The sequence below is a fragment of the Theropithecus gelada genome, chromosome 12 (genome assembly GCF_003255815.1).
Source record: "Theropithecus gelada isolate Dixy chromosome 12, Tgel_1.0, whole genome shotgun sequence".
Taxonomy (NCBI): domain Eukaryota; kingdom Metazoa; phylum Chordata; class Mammalia; order Primates; family Cercopithecidae; genus Theropithecus; species Theropithecus gelada.
The window spans coordinates 108,363,131-108,373,798 of NC_037680.1; the positions used below are offsets into that span (position 1 = coordinate 108,363,131).

General features: G+C 59.6%; 1 protein-coding gene across 6 annotated transcripts; it reads left to right on the forward strand.

Moving 5' to 3' along the window:
* The first annotated feature begins 3,667 nt into the window (after window positions 1-3,667).
* Window positions 3,668-8,636, forward strand: PTMA (prothymosin alpha). Of its 6 annotated transcripts, none has more exons than XM_025404527.1 (5): window positions 3,668-3,903; window positions 6,479-6,550; window positions 6,987-7,083; window positions 7,537-7,610; window positions 7,896-8,636. In XM_025404527.1, the coding sequence occupies exons 1-5, from the start codon at window positions 3,859-3,861 to the stop codon at window positions 7,941-7,943; spliced, it is 336 nt and encodes a 111-aa protein (XP_025260312.1). In that variant the 5' UTR covers window positions 3,668-3,858; the 3' UTR covers window positions 7,944-8,636. The 6 variants fall into 6 exon arrangements, with proteins under 6 accessions (XP_025260312.1, XP_025260311.1, XP_025260309.1 ...); XM_025404524.1 differs by having other exon boundaries at window positions 3,675-3,903; window positions 6,990-7,087; window positions 7,542-7,610; XM_025404525.1 differs by having other exon boundaries at window positions 3,675-3,903; window positions 6,990-7,083; window positions 7,881-8,636.
* Window positions 8,637-10,668: the final 2,032 nt, after the last annotated feature.

Sequence of the window (10,668 nt, forward strand, 5' to 3'; positions counted from 1 at the left end):
AAAAAAAAAAAAAAAAAAAAAAAAGAAACAGTAAAAGAGGTGGGGAGCTGGCCGGGCGCGGTGGCTCAAGCCTGTAATCCCAGCACTTTGGGAGGCCGAGACGGGCGGATCACGAGGTCAGGAGATCGAGACCATCCTGGCTAACACGTTGAAACCCTGTCTCTACTAAAAATACAAGAAAATTAGCCGGGCGAGGTGGCGGGCGCCTGTAGTCCCAGCTACTCGGGAGGCTGAGGCAGGAGAATGGCGTGAACCCGGGGGGGCGGAGCTTGCAGTGAGCCGAGATCGCGCCACTGCACTCCAGCCTGGGGCACAGAGCAAGACTCCGTCTCAAAAAACAACAACAACAACAACAACAACAACAACAAAAACAAAGAGGTGGGGAGCTATCTGTTGCTGAAGGAACACGGTTGTTCATAGCCTAAATAACTCCACCACTACGAGCTGTCAGATACCACACTTCTGGGATGAGAAGGAAGTCCATGGGGGCAACTTCCGCCCCAGGGCTCATCTAAAGATGCAGATTCCTCTGTTTTAGGACTTAGCCTCGGCCTCATCATTGATCCAAGTCCCTTGCTATAATCCCTAGGTCTGCTTTTTTTGATTTGTTAAAAGGAGGGTTATATCAGAGGTTGAACCTGTAAATGTGTTTTCAGTTGGTTTTCACCTACATAAACATCAGTTTCACATGGTTCAACTCCATAACTGTCCTACCCACGTTGTACATGAAAATGAAGCATGAGCCAAAGGCTCACTGCCATGTACACAGCGGGCACTCAGTGAATGGGAAATTTAAGTGGTGGTTCTGGAACCAGATGGGCATGAGCCTTCCTCACCCACTTCTAGCAAAGCCACCTGCATGGGAACAACGTCAGGCAAAGCAGTTTTTTTTTTTTTTTGAGAGAGAGTCTCATTCTGTTGCCCAGGCTGGAGTGCAATGGCGCGATCTCGGCTCCTGAAACCTCTGCCTCCCGGGTTCAGGCGATTCTCCTGTCTCAGCCTCCCAAGTAGCCGGGATTACAGGTACGCGCCACCAGGCCCGGCTTTTCGTATTTTTAGTAGAGACGGGATTTCACCATGTTGGTCAGGCTGGTCTCCAACTCCTGACCTCGTGATCCATCCACCTCGGCCTCCCAAAATGCTGGGATTACGGACGTGAGCCATCACGCCCGGCCAGGCAAAGCAGTTCTTAGAGGGAAATTCACATTCATCAGTTCCTCCTGGGTGTTTGACCTTCCCGCTCCCACAGCGGCCTGAATCCGTAACTGTCAAGTCTGGTTTTCAGCTGTGGATACACAGGTCACTGCCCGAAGGCCACCATCCAGACTAGGGGGAAGCCTCGATTCTTAGAGGTGGTACAAACCAGGCTCTCACTGCATCTGGGTTTTGTGGAAAAAACAATCCCCTCGAGGGTAACTGGAACTTAATGGATGCGCCGCTGGTGCAAGGCGCTCTGTCTCCCTGTTTATGATGACTCATAATCCCTCCAACTCTCTGCGAATGTGACACAAAGGAGGGGGTCACAGTGGCTGAGGCCAAGGAGCCCTTCCTCTCTGTGACGGGCGGCCCCAGGTCTGCGCGGCGGTGAAGACAGACTGGCAGTGGGAGGCAGGGGACTGGACAAAGAGTTGAGACGCGTGGTCCTCGAGAACTGCACTGTGGGAGTCCCCCGAATTGGGGCGCGCCCGTCCAGAGGAGAATGCCACCTCTAGCCACTGGGGCGCCTGGGGGCAGGGCGGAGACCCAGGGGGGCGTTCCTTCGCCGCTGCAAAGGAGGGCGACCGCTGGGCAGCTGGGGTTGGCGCGGTATCCCCGCCCTGCCCAGCATCTGTCCCACGTTTCCTCAGGCTGAAGTACCTGGAGCCCGGGCTTCTTCCTAAAGTAAAACTCGCCCCGGAAAGGCCAACAGTCCAGCGGCCAGACAGGCACCTGGGAACACGGATGCTGTCCTAACCCGTGCGGGAGAGGGGGTGGCGCCTGGCACTGCGCGCCTCCTCCCCGCCGGGAGAGTGCGTGCTAAGCTCAGCAAAGCCCCGTTGTGGAGATGGAACCATGTCGCCCATTACCTAATGAAACCGAGAAGGGAGACTCAGTCTCTCTTCTAACCCGCAGGGCAAGCTCTGCTGGACTTGGCATCGTCCGCCCTCCACGATCCCACACTCCGGGTTTTCCCCATTCCCAGCTCGGCTGCACCGGAGAGACAGACGGAAGAAACTGCCAATGGAAGGACGCAAAGCGTCAACTTTGTGTTCGCCCGCCACTCTCGGCCAATGTGCGCTCGTCTCTCCGGAGTCCCGCCTTCCGTGTCGGGCGCCCCCTTTTGGCAGCACAGGGACGAACGCTACCTCTCGCCATCTTGTGTGTGGCACAGGTAAATTTCTGGACTATCTTTCCACCTATTCTGGTCTTTTTCCCCACACAACCGATCTCTTAGTTCGACAGCCAAGTGCGGTGGCGACAAGGCTGGCGTAGCCAGCTGTCGTCAGATCGCCCACATGAGTTAGATCGCAACGTCACGCCACGCTTGCCGAGCCCGGCGCCATCTTGAGTGTGGCGTCTTGACGCTCCCCTTTCTCGGGGCTCCGCATGGTTCTCTAATGGCCCCCCAAATTTCAGGCAGTCCCCAAAGATTAGCCCAATTGGCTCAAGAGATGATTATTTTCCCCGAGTAACTCTGTAATGTTCATGTGCTCATCGCAGTCCAGCAGTGGGGTGGGAGAAGGGTAGACTCGATGACCCGGCGGGCCCCTGGAGGAGGCTGCCCTGAAGCTGTCGCGACGGCAGTGACCGCTCGGGACAGGCCCTAACCAGAGCCCTAGAGTGAGGGGACCGCTATGCCGGGCGGGACCCGCGGACTATCCCACTCGAGGGACATCGCGCATCGCGGCATCGGGCATCGAGTCCCCTTGATACATGAATCCCTCTGTGCGCTTGACCCGGTGCCTGCTTTTCGACTGGCTTGGCCGACGGACGCCGGACCTGATGGTGGGCAAACTGGGTCGCCTGCCCACAAGACTGGGTGCCCTGCCCTGGGCGGGCACGAGGATATGGCAGAGAGACGGGGCGGCCCAGGTGCCCGGGTCTCGGCCTCGGGACCTCGTTGCTCGTCGTGGGGCTGCCGTCCACTTGCACTGGGACAATCCTTGGTCGAAGGCGCCCAGGCGCGGGGGGCGGGCACCTCCGCGGGCACTGCGCTGGGCACCGCCCGGGGCGAGCGCGGCCCAGCACCCCGCCGTCCCCTCCCCCGCGCTGGCAGCCGTCGTGCGCCCGCCGCCGCCCCCTCTTCCCTCCCCCTCCTTCCGAGCAGTCGCGGGGAGGGCGGGAGGGAGGGGGAAGGGGGCTGGGCGGGCAGCTTTGCCGCGCTTTGGCTTTCTGCGTCAGCAGCCCCAGCAAAACAGCTGCGGGAGCGCGCGTCCGGAACGCGCTCGCGCACCCCTCCCCCGCGGACTCGGCGCCGCTGAGACCCGGCAAAATCAGGCCTTGAATGACAGTGCGACCGGCGACTGCGCAGCGCGGGACGCGCCGGGGCACTGCCGCTTTAAGCACGCTTGTCCATTGTTCGGAATCGAGCCAATGAGCGAGCGCCCGCTCCCCGCGCTCAGCCAATAGCGGCCGGGCACGGGAAGCCGAGCGCCGCCCACTAATCTATATTAAAGCTTCTGGCGCCGCGTGAGTCCCCCACTGGCTGCTCTGAAAAGCCATCTTTGCATTGTTCCTCGTCCGCCTCCTTGCTCGCCGCAGCCGCCTCCGCCGCGCGCTTCCTCCGCCGCCGCGGACTCCGGCAGCTTTATCGCCAGAGTCCCTGAACTCTCGCTTTCTTTTTAAATCCCCTGCATCGGATCACCGGCGTGCCCCACCATGTCAGACGCAGCCGTAGACACCAGCTCCGAAATCACCACCAAGGTGAGGCTGGACGCCGCCCGCCCCCTCGGGGTCCGCGCGCCGCCGCCCGGGCGGTGTTTGGCGCGCAGCAGCTGGACTGCCTCAAGCCCGCTGTTGCTCCTTCTCTCGGGGAAATGGCCCGCCCCCGGCGCGGTGCCCTCAGGCAGCCCACTCTTTGTGTGGTGCGGGGGAGGGGGCGGGAACCGCCGCGGGCAGACGTGATGCCCGTCGGGGAGTGGGCCGGGCGCCCTCAGGGGCCGAGGGCTAGGCGCGGAGGCCCGCTCACGGCTCTCGAAACTCGTCTGTGAGCCGTCTGAGTGGCGGCGGGAGGGGAAGGGCCTGTCTGGGGGTCGCCGGCCCGCCGGGCGCACGGAAATAACTTTGAAACTCGAGCGCGTTGGGAATCGGAAGTGCCGGGGGGCGCGTGTTGGGGCGCGGGCCGGCCGCGGGAAGTGGCGGCGAGCGCCCGCCGGCCGCGCTGCTCTTTGTTCGGCGCCAGGCTGCCGGTTTCGCGCCCTGCAGCGGACCTAAGGTGGTTTATCTGGACTAAGCCCCGATAAGGCGGATGGGGCGACGGGCCGGCTGGCCGCGACGTCGGCAGTCCCCGCGGAGGTGTGACGGGCTTATCCGCTTTGGGCGCTCTGAGAGGCGGGGGTGGGCGCCCTTCGAGGCGAGTGCGCCGGGAGCGGCCGCCCAGCTTCAGTCATGTACCCGCGGTGCCGGGCTTGGCTGAGGAGGCGAGAGCCCACGCGCCGCAGGGAGGAAAGAGAAAGTGAAGCACGGCGCTAGGGCGACGATGGGCGCCCCCCGCGGCTGCCCGGGAGTACCGTGTGCGCCGCAGCTCGGGGCGACGCGGGCCAACACGGCGGCCGCGACAGGCCGATGGTAGGGTCGAACTGGGGGGGCCCCCGGGCCCCGTGGCGGGTTCACCGCCCTCGGCTGTGAGGTCCTGAGCGGCTGGCGCGGCTCGGCTCCTGCTGTCGGCGCCGCCTCGCTCCCACTGCCCGCCCTGGGTAGCGTCTCCGCCCTCGGCGGGAGCGCAGCGCGCTCAGACTGACTGGCTTTTTCTTCATCTTTCGGCCCTCGTCCGCGCCCCTCGTGCCCCTGCGGGGATTGGCGCGAGTCACCTTGGCGTCTCCTTAACTCTTATGCCCCTGGCGTCACCTCTGGCTCTCTCAGGGGCGACTTCTTGGCACAGCGGAGCTCGGGCCCCGTATCTCCGTAGAGGCTCTCAGTGGTCCCTTCTGGGCTCAGTCCGGGAACCAGTTTGTTGGGGGAGGACACCGTCCCCATTGCGGGGCCTGGGTGTTCGATTTTCTGTGAAGCACCGAAAGGTGACTTCCCGCGAGGGCGATGAAGTAGCCCGAGAGGGGCATCCCCGACGGTCTCTGACCTAAGCAGCCCGGCGGACTTCGGGGCTACCTCCCGCGGGACTTGGCCCGGCATATGCAGACATTCGGGCCTGCCGCGGTGGCGGCAGTGGGGCGTCGAGTCGAGAGGCCAACCGACCGACGCGCCACCCGCGCGCTTGGCACTGTGCGCTCTGCCTATCCGCCCGGAGTCTCCAAGGCAAGGGACGCACTCGGCGGCCCCGGGCCACGTGCTCCCTGCGCGCGGTGCGTGCCGAGGCCCGCGCGCAAAGCCCGCCGGGCGGGGGATGCGCGCCTGCGCGCCGCGACCTCCCTGCCCCCACAGCTCCCCGGGACTTTGTCCGCCAGGGGGCGAGAGCGGGCGGAGCTGGGGTCCGGGGAGCGGGGTGGGCCGACAGGTGGCCCGTGGCCGCTCGCCGGACAGCGGCCGAGGGGTCCAGCAGGCCGGGACGCCTGTTGGTATTGGCGGCTGTGTCGTGTGGAAAAAATTATCAGGCGCCCGGGGCGGTGCTGCCTTTTGGATCCTGGGCGGAGTCCCACCCGCGAGGTGCGGTCGGGACCCCTAGCCCTCGCGGGGAGGCCGGGACTTGGTTACTCCGGAGGCAGGCCCCGGCCTGGGGCACCGCCAAGCAGCGGTTTGCGGCCTCTAGGAATAGCGGTCGGATTTGGGGGTCGGTGTGCTTTGGTTTTTTTCAGAGACCTGACCTGGCCGGGGCGGTGCGTTCTCGCGGGTCTTCCAGGCTGGCGCGCCCGTGGGGCCCTCCCCGAGCGCAGGCCCCTCCCTCCTTGCCTTATTTATTTCTGGCACATAGCCTGCCACCTTCCTAGACGGCTCGAGGGGCGGGTTCCTTGCACTTGGAAGCAGGCTGATGGGCGTGAGTCCGGGGCTCGTCCACCCGGCCCGACGGGTTGGGGCTGTGGCGCCACATGGCTCCTTTCCTAGGAAGCGCCAAGGGGCAGTGGGAACCGCCACAGGGGCCGCTGTAGCGGGCCTTAAAGGATGGGAAACCCGATCACAGATGCCCCCGCCCGCCTTCCTTTCACCGGACCAGTGGGAGAGGGACCAGTGGGAGAGGGACCGCAGGGACATTAGGCCCTTCTCCACGTGTCACGTGCGACTCTTAATTTGGGATGGACAGAACAGACCAGTAGTTCTCAGCGCCTTTGCTTACCCTGGGGTTGCTCGGAAGACTTACTGGTTACTGGTTCCTTCTTCCCTTTTGAAGGACTTAAAGGAGAAGAAGGAAGTTGTGGAAGAGGCAGAAAATGGAAGAGACGCCCCTGCTAACGGGAATGCTGTGAGTGTCCGCCTTGCTCCTGAGCCCTGGCAGCTACCGCCCCGCAGTTTTTTCTTCTCTACTTTAAACATATATAGCTTTGCACAGTGGCAGTATCGTAGCCAGTGAGCTTTACCCGAGGCGCGACTATTGCTAGTTAAGTATTTATAAAAACCTTTCGAGCAGCGCCTGAACAAGAATAGGTTAAGAGGAGCTCCGGTAGTCTGAGTTTGGGCTTGTCCCAGGGTGGGGAAGCCCTTGCCCTTGCCTTGGGGCAGTTAATGTGCAGGGTTCATGATGGAGCCTGGAGGGTGTTGACTGGAGAAGGGCCTCTGGGGTGGGCTTGGCTGGGCTGTAGATGTAGCTGGCAGCCTCTGGTGGGAGACTGGGCATCAGGAGCAACGCTCTGTCCATTCCTGGGCTAGCTGGTAAAGAACGTGGTCTGTTTTCTGTCGAGGAGAATGAGGAAAATGGGGAGCAAGAGGCTGACAATGAGGTAGATGAAGAAGAGGAAGAAGGTGGGGAGGAAGAGGAGGAGGAAGAAGAAGGTGATGGTGAGTAGCCTTGTCTGTCTTCCTGTTTTCAGGTACTTCTTCCTGGTCTTGTCTGGCAGAAGGGGAAGGAGTTGGGGCTCCTGGGAGTGGGACCATGGTACTTGGGGCCAGTGGACCACATGACCGTGGGCACCCACCTGTAGAGTCAGGGAGGGTCTCCCTGACAAGGAACTGTGCCCATGCCCACTCACACTCACTCGCACACCTAAAAGTTTGTTTCGTGCAGCTCTGAAAGCCACTGATCTGTTGGGCTGGCTTCTTGGGGTGCAGCTGCTTGGGCCTCTGTCCTCTGGAGATTCCCACCTGTGCAGTGGGCATGTGTGTCCTGATTGGGCCCAGTTGCAGGCAGCAGAGGCAGGGCAGGGACCTTGCAGTCCGCCACATGTTCCTCGGGATTTCCCCAGGAGCCACAGCAGGAGGGAAGTGTGGTTTACCTGGCCTTTGATTCTCCAGGTGAGGAAGAGGATGGAGATGAAGATGAGGAAGCTGAGTCAGCTACGGGCAAGCGGGCAGCTGAAGATGATGAGGTGGGTTCTGGCTTGAGAAGAAGGGGGGTTTGGCATCTGGGTCTCCCCACCTACCTCTAGCGAAGGTGCTCAAGCCACGGAGGGACTGTTTCTGACTTTGGCCACTGTGTGGTCCTGAATCTTAAGAACAGGAAGGAACAGGGCTGGGCTCAACTTCCCAGAGCAAAGGCCTTGGGCTGTGGAGCTGGGGGTCCCTTGTTCTTGCTCTGCCTGTGGGAGCTGAGGCAGTGGGCTGGGTAGGGCCCCTGGGGTTGGAGGGGCCTTTGACAGTCTTTCTCTGCCCAGGATGACGATGTTGATACCAAGAAGCAGAAGACCGACGAGGATGACTAGACAGCAAAAAAGGAAAAGTTAAACTAAAAAAAAAAAGGCCGCCGTGACCTATTCACCCTCCACTTCCCGTCTCAGAATCTAAACGTGGTCACCTTCGAGTAGAGAGGCCCGCCCGCCCGCCCACCGTGGGCAGTGCCACCCGCAGATGACACGCGCTCTCCACCACCCAACCCAAACCATGAGAATTTGCAACAGGGGAGGAAAAAAGAACCAAAACTTCCAAGGCCCTGCTTTTTTTCTTAAAAGTACTTTAAAAAGGAAATTTGTTTGTATTTTTTATTTACATTTTATATTTTTGTACATATTGTTAGGGTCAGCCATTTTTAATGATCTCGGATGACCAAACCAGCCTTCGGAGCGTTCTCTGTCCTACTTCTGACTTTACTTGTGGTGTGACCATGTTCATTATAATCTCAAAGGAGAAAAAAAACCTTGTAAAAAAAGCAAAAACGACAACAGAAAAACAATCTTATTCCGAGCATTCCAGTAACTTTTTTGTGTATGTACTTAGCTGTACTATAAGTAGTTGGTTTGTATGAGATGGTTAAAAAGGCCAAAGATAAAAGGTTTCTTTTTTTTCCTTTTTTGTCTATGAAGTTGCTGTTTATTTTTTTTGGCCTGTTTGATGTATGTGTGAAACAATGTTGTCCAACAATAAACAGGAATTTTATTTTGCTGAGTTGTTCTAACAAAGCTGTCTCAAGCCTAGTTTTTCTGTTTGTTTCTTCAGACCTTCCAGGGCATGAGGATAGGATGGGGAGGATCCCGGGGACAGTGGGTTGAAGACCTTTTGGGAGGCAGTTGGATATGCCCTGTGATGGGTAGCAGTCTGGTGGGTGGGCAGGGACTGAGCTGCAGTTGGGTGGGGGGCTGCCTACTGGGGCAGTCAGTGATTGTCTTAAGAAGCCTTAACTGGGGAGGAGGACTTCATCACTGGGTGCCACATGGGGACTCTGGTGCCCTGGAGGTGTGGGGGTATGCAGTCCTAGACACTGGAAACAGGCCACACGGGATTGCCATTCTGTGGAGCACAGGGTGGTGATGGTACAGGCCAAAAGGGAACTTGCCAAGCTTCCCGAGACTCCTCCAAGTGGTGGCTGCCTCTGCAGGCCTCACCGGTTTAGCTCCATGACGTGGCTCCCCCTGCCGGCGGCGTGTGGTATACCTGCTGGCCTCTTAGGATGCCTAGGGTTTTGGTTTGGCACTGGTGCAGCCTGGCCGTCATCCAACCTTTGGTCTCCAGGTCCCTTAGCTTAGTTGGGCAGGCCCACCCTGCCCCTTGAACATAGTTGGAGAAGTTACTGTGCTGTTTGAATTTTCACACACGAGCTCTGAGCAGTGGGTCAGGATAACCAGCTGGAGGAAGTGCTACCAGCTCATGCCCTCGGAGGTGGAGGTGAGGATAAGAGCTCACCAAGAACCTTCTGGGATCCTCCAATGAGAGCTGCAGGGGCAGGGGCCTGTATAGGCACTGCCAGTGGGCCTGTTGCCCAGGTAGGACCTGAGGAAGCCATCAAGGAGCTTGTAGGAAAACTCCCAGGAGCAGACTCAAGTGTCTGCAGAGGCCTGGCCTGGGTTAAGGGAGACGCCGGGAAGGAGGGAAATGGGTGCATTTAAGAGAGCAAGAGAGACCAGTTCCCCCTGCCTGCCCCTTGACACCATGTCCGCTCCATTCTATGCCCCTCCCCCACCTTTGTGGTTCACACCGCCAGAGTTCTGGGGGGACCTTGCCCTTCTCTGGCTGGAGCTTAGTCACCCTCCTGGGGCTGCTCAGGCCGCTTGTTCAGCATGTCTCCAGGCAGCTGCCATCAGGATCAGGGGCAGGTTGAGGCCTTGGTAGGAAGGACCCTCTGACCTGTGTCTACCCCACACCCTCTGCACAGCTTGGGTATCTGCATCATGGCTCATCCAGGGAAGAAAGGGAGGGTCTGGAGCCAAAACACTGGCTCCTCTCTGTTCTGCCACTCAAGGCAACTCAGTACTGCAATGTTCCCAAGCTTGTTGCCCAGGAGAATGTCTCTAAGGCAGGAGTGCAGGCGAAGGCTGTGAAGGAAGGCCACACAGGGCAGGCAGCGCTTGGAGCTGAGAGCAGGTCTAACCCAGCTCCTTCAGGCTGCGGTCCTGCTCAGAACCACTATGGCAAGGCCTCCTGAAAGGGGGTCTGCACACAGACATGGCAGCCATGTTAGCATGAGGCAAGTAACTGAATTTTGTGGTCCTCAATCCCCTCCTCTGCAAAATGGCAACAATAGGCATGAGCCAGGGCCCAGGGCTGCCTTGCTAGGGTCCCCCTGAGACACCTAACATCAGCAGAGCTTACTGCCTCCGCTGTCTGAGCTGCCTCATCCAACCAAAGGTTTGGCCAGGAACAGCATTTGCTGCTTCTAGCAGAACACACTTGCCCCTAGTCCTGAACCTAGCACAGAATTAACCACTGCCTGAGGATATGCCTCAGGGCTCGGAGTCACCTTGATACCACTCCCAAAGTCCCCGAATGGCCTCCCACTGGAGCCCGGGTTAAAAGATTAGCAAGGAATGGGTGCCCTCTGGTGGACACAGAGGAACCGTAAAGCGTGCCCTTGAATTCTGTTCCGTCCAGGAAAGACCCTTCAGTGGGCCCTGGTCCCAAGGTAGGCAATGTCAGTCACCCTCCACCACCCTGATCCCCCCACCCAAACAAGACCTTTCTCCCTCTGTGTTGCTGGAATCCCAGTCAGATGTGACA

Excerpts from the sequence above, each read along its gene's own strand:
- PTMA (XM_025404524.1), top strand. The coding sequence starts at position 3,859 with ATGTCAGACGCAGCCGTAGACACCAGCTCCGAAATCACCACCAAG. Across the intron at positions 6,551-6,989 it reads CCCCTGCTAACGGGAATGCT|AATGAGGAAAATGGGGAGCA; the intron begins GTGAGTGTCCGC and ends TCTGTCGAGGAG. Across the intron at positions 7,611-7,895 it reads GGGCAGCTGAAGATGATGAG|GATGACGATGTTGATACCAA; the intron begins GTGGGTTCTGGC and ends TTCTCTGCCCAG.